Source organism: Macaca nemestrina, chromosome 15, assembly GCF_043159975.1.
Source record: "Macaca nemestrina isolate mMacNem1 chromosome 15, mMacNem.hap1, whole genome shotgun sequence".
Taxonomy (NCBI): Eukaryota; Metazoa; Chordata; class Mammalia; order Primates; family Cercopithecidae; genus Macaca; species Macaca nemestrina.
The window spans coordinates 1,308,582-1,320,024 of record NC_092139.1 but is presented as its reverse complement, the minus strand read 5'-3'; the positions used below and the strand labels follow the sequence as shown (position 1 = coordinate 1,320,024).

Here is an 11,443-nt window from a genome sequence, read left to right as displayed (position 1 = left end):
TATCCCCAACACACATGCACACACATGCGCACATGTGTACACACATGTATGCACTCCCCACACACGTGCATACATGGCAGAGCAGAGCCACATGTGCACACCACACACATACACCTGTGCGGAAGCACACGTGTGCATGCGTGACTTATACACACACACATGCACACGCACGTTTTCAGGGACCCACACACGCAGGTGCACACACTTTTCCACCGCAGTGTGGATGGGGGAAGACGGGGGAAACAACAGAAATATTAAAACCGACTTTGTGAAGACACAACAGAAGCTGACAGAGGCCGACACGGGTTGGGGGGGAGGCCTCCCCCGCACACCCCCTGCACTCCCACCGTGGGCCACAGTGGGCTTTGCACCCCGCTCTCGTCCCCTGCTGCAGGGACAGGCAGGCGAGGCTCTTGCCTGGACTGCAGGCTCTTAATTCGGGACAGCATGTCCAGGTGGCCGGCTGAGTACTGCTCAATGACGTCCATCACGTCGTAGGGCCGCAGGCTCTCCTTGAACTTCCGCTTGGACACCAGGAACCGCATGACACTGCAGGGGGTGGGTGGGGCCGTGAGCCCTGGGCCAGAGACCCCAGCCACATGCACCAGGCTGGCCTGCGTCTGCCTGCCTATCGCCCTCCCAGCACCTCTGAGACCGCGGCCCCTGAAGATGGCTGGACTTGCCCGTCTTGTCTGCCTCCCACCAGCTCTACACACAGAAGGGCCTGTTCGTGGCCCTGCTATGCCCGTGACAGGTGGGGCTTGCAGGCCTGGCCATGCCCCCCGGACTCCGTGCCACAGCAGGCACAAAGTGGCTGAGCTGCTTCCTAAGCCAGGTGGCACCAGGCCTCAGGCCTCTTGCTGAACCAGCGTCCCACCCAAAGCCCACCCGAGTCCCAGAGTGGACTCCAGGACATTCAGCCAGGTTGCCGTGTCTTGGCCCTTTCTTTTCCTGGTAGACCCTGTCTCTGGGTGGCTCTGTCCAGCCCCATGAGCACCTGCAGGAGGCAGGACCACCGAGCGGGAGGCCTCTCCTCACTCCCCCAGGCTCCCGGCTGGGCAGGGGCCTCACCACACGGCTCTGATGCTGACTTTGAGGCCCGGGGTCAGGTCCTCAGTCACAAACTCGCAGGGGCAGCTCTTGTCATCCACAATGTCCTCTCCAGGGAGGCTTGCTTCTGGGGGGAAGGAGACAGGCCGTGAGGGGTCGAGGGGGCCGGAAGACCCATTCCCGGGGTCCTGCAGGGCACACCAGCTGGACAGAGCGCCAGGGAGCCCTTTGAGGCTCCCTGGGGTGCCCCATGGGTGCACCTGCTTTTCTGGAAACCCTCCCCTCTGCATCCGGCTGACCTTCCCCGGCAGCCTGTGGCCACAGGGAGTGGTCGACGTGGGGCATCAAAGGACACCCCGGCCAACGGATGAACAGAACATGGTGCATCCACACACACATGTTAACAGCGGAAGGTGCGGGCCTGACACCTGAGGCTCAGTGAAGGAAGCCAGACCCGACGGCCGCGTGCAGGAGCCGCGGACACACACGGCCCGAGAGCGGTGGGCGCTGGGGCTGAGGCGGGGAATGGGGTGACCACTGATGGGGCCGCAGTTTCCTTCCTGATGAGAATGTTCTGGAACTAGGCTGAGGTGGTGGCGACCATGCCACCATGAGTGTGCCAAATGCCACTGAATTCCTACACTTTTAAATCGTTAATTTTAGGTTGCATGAGTGTAACTCAATTTTAGAAAGGATGGGGGTTCCCACTCCAAGAGCAAGCACAAGAGGCTGTGATGCCACCGGGTGTCCCAGTGGCTCGGGCACCACCTCCATCCCCGGAGAGGGCGGCGCGGCCAGACCCACCTTCGGAGTTCTGCCGTGACGCGGCGCCCTTGATGCGGAAAGCCTGGCGCGCCCGGCTGCGGTCCCCCGAAGCTCCAGCTCTTGGGCACCTTGCTGGGGCTGTCCTCGAGGCTCTGGTCGGCGCTGGGCGACCGCCGCACAGTCTGGGCCTGCGGGGACCCCTTCCCCTTGGCAGCTACGCCTCGGGGGCTGGAGAAGACACGATCTTTCAAACTGACCTTCTGGCTGCTCCCATGGGAACCGACAGACAGACAGACAGACAGACAGAAAAACAGCGAGAGAAGTCACTCTGGAAAGAACACAGACCGTGTCTGCTCACGGCCAACGCCGCCCACGCGCTGCAGGGAGACACAGGTCTGAAGAACAGCCAGCCACACAGGTGGCTCAGAGCAGATGCCACGGGGACCGAGCACCGGGCGGGAGGAGGGAGGGAGGGGAGGCCACGGGGACCCAGCACCGGGCGGGAGGAGGGAGGGAGGGGAGGCTGGGTGGGCGGCAAGCTCCCCCGGCTGGCCCAGGCGTGGCCAGAGCTCGGCCGTGTCGGGGGAGTTGATGTCTGTGGACTCTTAAATCACTTTCCGCTACCACCGTGAGGTGCCAGTGCCTTCTTCACGCTGTCCCGCCAGCCCCTCACCCAGTGACACGCAGGGCAATGGGCGTCCCAAACACCAGGGCTGCGGCTCTCCTTCGGGCACCTCTGTCTGCCCTGGCCCCACCCGTGGTTTCCCCTGTGGCCTTTTCACACCCGTAACTGCTCCCAGGAAGCAGCCTCCCTTCTGCCCGCCCACCGCCTGTCCCTCTCCTTCTGCCCCAGAGTCAAGGGGCCGGGGGACAAAAGGACGTTGGGGGCCGAGTCTGCGGCGGACTCTTCCACCACACTCCAGCCTTTCCACCCAACCCGGGGGACTGCCTGGTGGGACGGGCTTCGGGAGGGCTCAGGCCTCCCCTGTCGGGCTTCCCTCCCACCAGGTGCGTCGTCAGAGAACTGCTCCTTCAGGCTTCTGGAAGGAAGGAATGGATAACGGGGCTCCTCCGCCAGCCGGGCCTCAAGCAACAAGCCTCACTGTCCAAGTCCTGCCCCAGGGCAGGGGGAGGCAGCCTCGGAAGCTGCAGTGCTGTGGCCCACCCCCTCGGCCTGCGAGGCGTGAAGCAGGATTTGCAGCTGTGTCTGGCTGGATCTCCAGCTCCATATTCTCGGGGGTCCTTGGGCCTGCCTTGCTCCTGAGTTTTTTGGTGACCGGGGCGACAGGTTTGCACCCAAGTTCTTCAGCTCCAGCGTCCTCCGGGCGACAGTGAGGGGAGGGGAGGGGTCACTGTGGTTGGGATGCACCCGGCAGATGCGGCCTCCTGAGGTCTGGAAAGCATCAGAGTCCTCTGGCTCCCTTGAGGACAGTGGGGCTCTCGTGAACTGGGGACCCGCTCGTGCCCAGCCATGCTTAGCAGCCACGGAACTTCTCAGGGCGGCTCTGGGCAGGGCCCAGAGTACCGTTCCGGGGGCCTGAGACCAGCCCTCGGGTGGGGAGGCCCAGCAGATCCCTGACACACTTCAGAGAGGAAGCCCAGTGCCCCAAGGGCTCACTGATCCCACGGCAGCTCCACAGCCAACAGCGAGGGACTGAGGTCCCGGTCAGCAGCCACCATCAGCCCCAACCCCGGACCCACAGCCAGAAAGACACGCCACCAGACGGCACAGAGATAACCAGCCACAGACACGAGACCCACCGCGCCCATCTGCCCGGCCTGGACACGCGGGCGGCTTGGCTGCTCCTCCCCACCCCATCCCCCGGGCAGCAGGTGACGGCCCAGACCATCTGTGCCCACTCAGGTCTCTGACAGAAAGAAAGAAGCCCCCGGTGTGGTGCCCGCTTGGGGAAGCAGAGACGGAGTGGCTGAGACCCCCCGAGGTGGCGCGTGCTTGGGGGCATCAGGAGCCGATGGTACAGGCTCGCTCAGGACCCCAGCCCTGAGTCCACAGCCCTGCACTGCCTGAGGCCAACACGCTGTGCCCGTAGGGGCCAGGGGTGCTCAGAGTCCTGGTGCCATGGGGGCCTCTGTCCCGACGGCCTCTGGTCCCTGTCCCAACAACAAAAGCACAGGTAGCCGGGGAGCACCGGACCGGGGCCGGGGAGCACCTGGGTTCCGTGGGACTCTGGTCTGGAATGTTTTCTCTTCCTCCACTGCATGAGCCATTCCAGAGGTAGGAACAGGCCCTCCTGGCCCCGCTCAGGCCTTAGGACAAGTGGGAGTCACTGGAAGACTCAATTCCTCTCTCCACCTCTCCACCCCAGGCAGGTCCAGTCGCCAAAGAGAGAGAGAAGCAGCCACCTCCTTTCTCATGGCAGCTGGCAAAGCACCGGGTGGAGGGCAGAGCCGGTCGGCCCAACTGCAGCTTCGGGGCTGCCCCTGGCTGGTCTCTGGGCAGAGCCCAGTGCTGAGGGCTTGCCGTGGGAAAGGCACAGCTTGAGGAATTGGCATCAGATTCCTTCCTGCGGCTTCGGAGACGAACGGGTCAAACACCCAGGCAGCCACACAGACGTGCCGGCCAGGAAGCGTCAGGCCCCGTAGTCCGCAGGGAGTTGCAGGAAGGGAGTGGTGTGGATTCCGCAGGCCCCAGGAGAGAAGACCCGGCCCCGGTGACGTCTGCTTCCCATTTTCCAGTGGGGAACTCCCCCTCCCCGACACCACGAGGAGCCGCAGTCCCACAAGCGGCAGGCATGCCCTGCTGGACCCGATGCCAGCACAGTCCCAAGGGCCACCGGGACGCAGCCCACGTGCATTGCCCCAAGACGGAGCCGGCGGGAAGGAGCCTGCCCTGGCCTCCGCACGGCCCTGCCGTCCCGGGTCTCGGGCTCCGCTCCCACCTCAGATCTGTGAGGGAGGCTCTGCCAGGGAGAGGAGGCTGGTGGGGCCTGGACGTGTCTTTCCCTCCCCTGGACCTCCACCATGACCCAAACTCTGCACCCTCCAAGCACAGCCGGTGAGGCTCCATGCTGCAGCCACCCGACCCCGCCAGCCTGAGCTGCCAGGAGCGCACATGGCCTCACGGGAGCCTCCCTCGGCGCACAAGCCAGGAACAAGCACACGCAAAAAGCTGCCGACGCCCGCCTGGGAGGAGCCCTCGGCCAGAGCTGCCCTCTGCGTGCGAGGGGCGTCCGTGGCACCTACGCTTGGCGCTTACGGGGCTGGGGCAGGCTCAAGAAGCACCTGGGAGAGAGTGCCACCCCCACCCTGCCTGCCACTCTCCCTCCCCGTGGGGAAATTCAGATGTGCGGTGCCTGCAGGAAACAGGAGGCTGAGGAGCATCCAGAGCCCCGCCCAGCTGGTGTCTGGACCAATGATGCCCAGGGAGTGTGAGGATGAAGGGGCTTCCCGTGGGGGCTGCTTGCAGCAGGACAGGACCTGCCACGGGTCGTCTCTGGCCTGGGCTCCCACCCCCACTTCCAAACCCTCTGGTCCCCAAGCAGCCTGACCTCAGCCCCTGCCCTGAGGGACCAGCATGCGGCCAGAAGCACCCTGGACGGAAGCTCTGGACAGAAGCTCTGGACAGGCAGAACATCCTGCTAGAACCCCAGCAGGCCGTGCCCCGGGCAGCCCACATGCCCGTCTCCCTCTCTGAGGCTGCCAACAGTCTGCCCGCAAGCACCGACTCCAAAGCACACAAGCAGCAGAGCAAAGTCGCAGGGAGAGGGTGGCCGGGGGAGGTGGGGGCTGCGGGTCCCCCGTGGAGCAGGGTCTGGAGCATGCGCGGATACAGGTAGGCAGCATGCAGCCCCACCAACCCTCCGAGGCCAGCACCACGGGCGGCATGCACGCGCCAAGGAGGCCCCACGTGAGCACGACACAGCCGCCTCCACCTTGCTGGGCTGTGCTGGCCAGGAGGGAGGGGCCCCCAGTGCAGGCCTGCACACACCCCACAGCAGACAGGGGACGCAGGGACAGGGGAGGTGCGGGTCACAGTGCAGGCCAGGAGCCCACGGTGCAAAGGGGGCGGCTCCTCCCCCGTCCTGTTTCCACCTGCCCTAAACCAGGCCTGTTGTTGGGAGAGGGAGCCGCGGGCCTCTGGCTTTCTGGGGCTTCTGATGCATCAGGACCCTGAGGAGCCCGGCACACGCAGACGGAGCTGCCTCCCGCGGGCGAGGCAGCCAGGAAGGCTCAGTCGTCCTCAGGTGTGCAGCAGAGGTGCTAGAGTGACAGCCCCAGGGGAACGCTCCCTGAAGAGCAGTCGGGGACCCCAGGAGGCACGGACGCCTTGCTGGGTTCAGAGCCCCTGGCTGGCCCCTCCAGCTGCGTGCAGGACATCGCCAGGCGTGGGGAGCAAGAAGAACCACCTTCGCCCAGCTCCGCCCTGCAGGCAGCTGTCGGCTGGAATAGAAGGAGCTGAGCCCGCACCGCGAGGGCGGTGGGTCAGAATTGGGGTTGGGGCGCCAGCCTCCCCCTGGCTCCTCCAGAACCTCTAGTAAGCAGGGAGGGGCAGAGGAGCCGTGCAGCAGCGGTCAGTCCGTGCGGCGCGTTCCGCGGTACCTAGAGCGTCCGGGGCAGCATCCACACAGGGGCCCTCTGCACGGGCTGCCTTTACTGGAAATGAGGAGAGCACAGTTAGTCCTGGGCGCCGGCAACAGCACACGGCCGGGAGCAGGGAAACTGAGGCACCGCCACCACCCAGGGTGTTGTGTGCAGTCCCCAGCAGCAGAGCTTGCGCCCAAGCAAGGTCAGCGAGGAAGGTGCACCATCGTCTCCACCGTCTGGAGAAGAAAACACTTCCCTACTTCTGAAGGAAAAAAAAATCCCTGGTTTTTGTGGGTTTTTTTTCCTCCAAAAATACCTTTTCCTTCCAAAGCCACAGTTTGGGTTCATGTCTTAAAAGATGTATTATTTTTTGCAGTATTCATGCCAACAACACAATAATACATGTGGCCTCAGACGCTACAGAAGCCCCGCTCGGGATGGACGTGATCCCAGGAAAGGGTGTGGGTGGGAAGCACTTTTTTTTGTTTTTTTTTTTTGAGACGGAGTCTGGCTCTGTCACCCAGGCTGGAGTGCAGTGGCCGGATCTCAGCTCACTGCAAGCTCCGCTTCCCGGGTTCACGCCATTCTCCTGCCTCAGCCTCCTGAGTAGCTGGGACTACAGGCACCTGCCACCTTGCCCGGCTAGTTTTTTGTATTTTTTAGTAGAGACGGGGTTTCACCGTGTCAGCCAGGATGGTCTCGATCTCCTGACCTCGTGATCCGCCCGTCTCGGCCTCCCAAAGTGCTGGGATTACAGGCTTGAGCCACCGCGCCGGGCCGGAAGCACATTTTAGGGAGAAAAACGTGCAGCTGTCCCGCTTCGCAAACCAATCAGTGACGTTCGGCCACGCCAGCCAGGCCCCCAGCTGGAGGTGGGTCTCGGGTTACTCAGGAGGTGTGGCTGCCGCTGCAGGCGTGGCTACCCGGGGGTTCAAGGGCTCCCCTGAGGATAGTCACGTCGGGGCTCGGTGGATCCCCTCAGTGCAAAGCCCTTCACCGGGGCAGCCCCCGCTGGGCGTTCCTTAGAAAAGGCTCAGAAAACTTGGCACGCTTTCCCAAGAATCTCCCCGAAAGCCCTGGCGATTTATCTCTGCATCACAGTATGCAAATGATTAAGCAGAAAATGAAAGCAAATCACCAAGAACGACAAGAACCCTTCCTTTTCCCCGCCCCAGCCACGCCCACCCGCTTTGCCGCTGCTTCCTGAGACAGCACTTCTCAAACGAGGCGCCCCAGGAACCCCAGCGTGACGACGGCCTTCCACTCAGAACACACAGGCTCTGGGAAGAAAGTGTCCCGCCTCCTGCCTTCTTGCACACGCGTGTTTAGACACCAGCGTCCCTGCATAAACCCGCTGGCAGCTCTCCACGCGGCGTCACGGACACGGCTAGCTCCAGTCATGGCAGCACTCGGCCACCCGGGTAGCTGAGGGCTCCGGACCCTTCCGCGAGCCCCACCGGCCTGCAAGACCCCAAGGACGGGTGACCAACTTCCACCCCAGCCCCTGTGCCGGTCCCGCTTTTTAGGTCACAAGCAGCTTTGGGGTCCCCAGGCACTAAGGGATATAGCAAAAGGCCGGACTCTGTTTGCTGGTTAACCACGAACGCGAGGGCAGGACGGGGCCCGAGGTTCTGGCTGCTCACAGAGTCTCTCCACTGTGGCCACCGAAGCCACGATGACACCCAAGCCTTCCTGGAAGGCAAAGACCTCAGACTCCCACCAGCGCCACCAGGGTGCCCAGGCCCAAGCACAGAGCCCCTGCCTGGAGGGCCCCAGGAGACCTTCGCCACCCCGGGGAAGGAGCATGAAGGAGGCAGAGTCCCGCTTCCCCAAACCTCCCAAGGTCTCCTGTTTTGACCCCATCACGATCGCCTTGACCAAAAGGCCCCTCCCGGGCTGCCCCTGCCGCCCAATTCTGCGATGGAATCGTCCTGTCGTCACACTGAAGCCCTGGCTGTCGCCACCAGGCACCTGAGACTCGAGAGTGAATCTCTAATCGTGCCCATTTTAATGCACATTATTTTAACAGCCACCTGTGGCTGGCAGCTCCTGTATGGGGCAACGTGGTCTGAGAGCCAGGGAGAGCTGGTGGGGAGGCGCTGCAGCCACAGCCCCCCAAGACCCCCAAAGTTTTGTGGGGGGCCCATGCAGCTGCACCTCACCCTGGGGTCTGCAGCTGGCACTGGGCTTCCTTCCTGCCCCATCAGCCACAGGGAGCTGCACACTGTGTGAGAAGGCGCCGTGACCCGAGGCCGGACAGGCAGGCGAGCCCGAGACCCACAGATGCTGACCAAGACCCGACAGGACAGACAGGCACCAAAAACACGCGGACACTTGTGCTTGAGAAGAGGAGGAGGAGCCCACAGGCACGAGGGGGCCCACACAGGCACGAGGGGGCCCACACAGGCACGAGGGGGCCCACACAGGCACAAGGGGGCAGCTGCTGTTGGGGGCTCCTCCAAGCACGGGGGCAGGAGGCAGTGAGATGCAGGATGCGACAAGACAGCACAAGTCAGAGCCGCCGTGGCCACAGAGACCCCCCAGGACCCCCTGGGGCAGCACAGCCTGAGCCCCCCCCTGGCCACAGAGACCCCCCTGGGACCCCTGCCCCGGGCAGCCTAAGCCCCAGCCTGCCTGGCTCCCCACCCAACCCCAACGCAGACGCCTCCTCTGACTCCAGCACAGCCCCAGTGGTCCCTACGGGAACCGAGCCCCCGCCAGCCGGGTCGCTTGCCACCACGTGCCTGTGTTCCGAGCTAGGATGGGGGTGAGGGTCTCAGCAGTGAGTGAGGGTCCCTGTGTCCACACCATCCACCTGCCAAGACCAGCTGACACCAGCGGGGTCCTGCCATGTGGGGTGCGGGCTCCACCTCCAAAGGGCAGGCAGAGGCACGGGTCCCACCGGACTCACAGAGCCCAGCTCGGGCAGCAGAGGGGCACCAGGAGCCGAGCTCTCCCTCAGGCTTCACAGAGCAGGCCCCTCACCCAGCAGCCCAGGGACGTGGCAGGTAATGATTGCGGAACAACTTCCTAAGCACAGCCCTGCACTGGACAGGCTGCGGCGGCCCCAGGCCAGGGAACAGAGACGCCACCCCATTACCTGACAGGTGAGCACCCCAGGACGGGCAGGGAGGGCCTTCAAGGGCAGAGACCGCTCCTCCCTCCCACTGCACCCCAGGCACCTTCCGGAAGCCCCAGACCCAGCAGCCCCACGTCCCTCACCACAGGCGTCCCAGGAGGAGGGCCGGGGCGGGTGGGCGCTCGCCCATGGGGGAGGGCATGGGAGGCACAGGCAGGCAAGGACCCCCGGACACATGGGGAAGAGACGGGGGAGGGGTGGGGAGCCACAGAGCTTACCGGAGAGCCCGGAGGCTCCCGCGTGTCCTCACCTGGAGTTCGCTTTCAGGGCCAGCACCTCATCCCCAAAGAGGGCAGACGAGAGAGGGGCCCAAGAAGGGCAGTAACAGGGATTAAAGCGCTTGGGGGCAGCGGGTGTCCAGATGGGTGGGGTGGAGGGCGGGAGGGAGAGAGAGAAAGAGAGAGGCTGAGACGAGAACGTGGAGCGGCCGGGCGGGGGGCGTCGAGCACGAGGGCCCTGAGGCACGGGGCATTTCCGGCGTCGCTCTCAGCAAGGGCATGGGGCCCGGCTGCGCGGAAGCCTCTCGTCCACCTGGGACAGCACCGAGGTTCCGCCCAAATCACAGGCGAGGGTGCCCGTTGTGGGGGGCACAGTGTCCATCCCCACAACCACTCCCAGCCTCAGGGCCAACAGCAGGGGCGGGGGAGGCAGTGACAGGAGAACGACGCGGCCCCGGCAGTGGCAGCAGTGGGGGGGCACCAGCAGAGGCCGTGCTGCCCATCCAACTCTTTCTGGGCCCTCGTCCGTTTTCTTAGCCTCTGAGAGGACGAACGGGCCCCTAGTGGTTCTCTTGGTTGGTTTGGGCCGGAAGCATCGCCCGTCTTTCCAGCTCAAGGCACTGACCGTGACCCCCCTTCTGTGGGATGTGGGGTGGCTGGAAAAACGGAACTCAGCCCCACTCCATCTCCCCACACCCAAGCCCCCCAGTGTCTCGCCAGCTGTCACCCTGTCCAGGAGGGCACGGGCGTGAAGCAGCCAGGCATCCATCTCGGACTCCAGGTCCGAGGGGCCAGATTTACTCTGCAACATGTGGATGGGGCCGAGAGAAGCCTGGGACCTCCTCAGGGTGACGCGTGGGGGGCTGGGGCTCGGCAGACATAGAATTCACTTGTGAAATGATCTTGATTTTCTCTGTCTCCATCCTTCACCCCTTACACGAGTCCTGTCTCCAATCTGCCTGACCCGCAGAACCTCAGGGACCCGGGAGAGGGAACCAGGCTGAGCACCTGCACCCTTGGCCCACCTTGACCTTGGCAAACAGGGAGAGGAGGCTGGCCAGAATCTCCACCCAGGGGCGCGAGGCAGAGAGGATGTCCCACCCTCCCCGGAGGACAGGGGGCCCCTGGTCTGTGCCATGTGCTCCAGATACTCCCGACCCAGAACAGCGGGAGGGAAGGCCAGAGGCCCACTCGGAGCTTCCACCCCGGCCGGCCCGACTCAGGCCAGCTGTGAGCTCAGGCTGTGTGCCTGCGGCTGGAGGGAGTGCGCTAACAGAAACCCCTGCCTCCAAGAGCCCTGGGGCCAGACTTGTGGGCGGGGTGGGGGATCCCCCCGAGAAGCCACCCAGCTGCCCGGATCCACAGTGCTGCAAAGTAAAACTGAATCACTGGGGAGGGGTGAGCAGGAAAAGTGATTTAAGGGCCCACATCACCGCCAGGCGGGGGTCTGGACACAGTCACACGGTCACACACGGAAGCACACACGAGGCCCTCATGTCTCCACAACAGGTTGTGCTAACGTGTGGGAGAGAGACCAGACGGTTGTGTACACGGCAGACACCAGGGCAGCGGCGAGGGGCACTGACCTTGGAGACGGCTCTGGCGGGGGCTCCTTCCTTCAAACAGAAGCAATAGAGAGTTAGTGGCCGCCCGCTCAGCACCCTTGAGGGTCCCCTAACCAGCCCAGCCCCCCACAGTCCCATGGGCCAGGGGCTGCAGGGGAGGG

The 11,443-nt window shown here is 64.2% G+C and overlaps 1 protein-coding gene across 1 annotated transcript in view; it reads right to left on the bottom strand.

Annotated features, from left to right (window-relative positions):
- Positions 1-11,443, bottom strand: part of LOC105470490 (potassium voltage-gated channel subfamily Q member 2) — a 65,923-nt gene that overhangs the window by 7,958 nt on the left and 46,522 nt on the right. Inside the window, 6 exon segments of the mRNA XM_011722551.3 lie at positions 418-549; positions 1,072-1,177; positions 1,855-1,921; positions 1,923-2,079; positions 6,376-6,429; positions 11,304-11,333. Of these exon segments, the coding sequence (XP_011720853.2) occupies positions 418-549; positions 1,072-1,177; positions 1,855-1,921; positions 1,923-2,079; positions 6,376-6,429; positions 11,304-11,333 (546 nt within the window).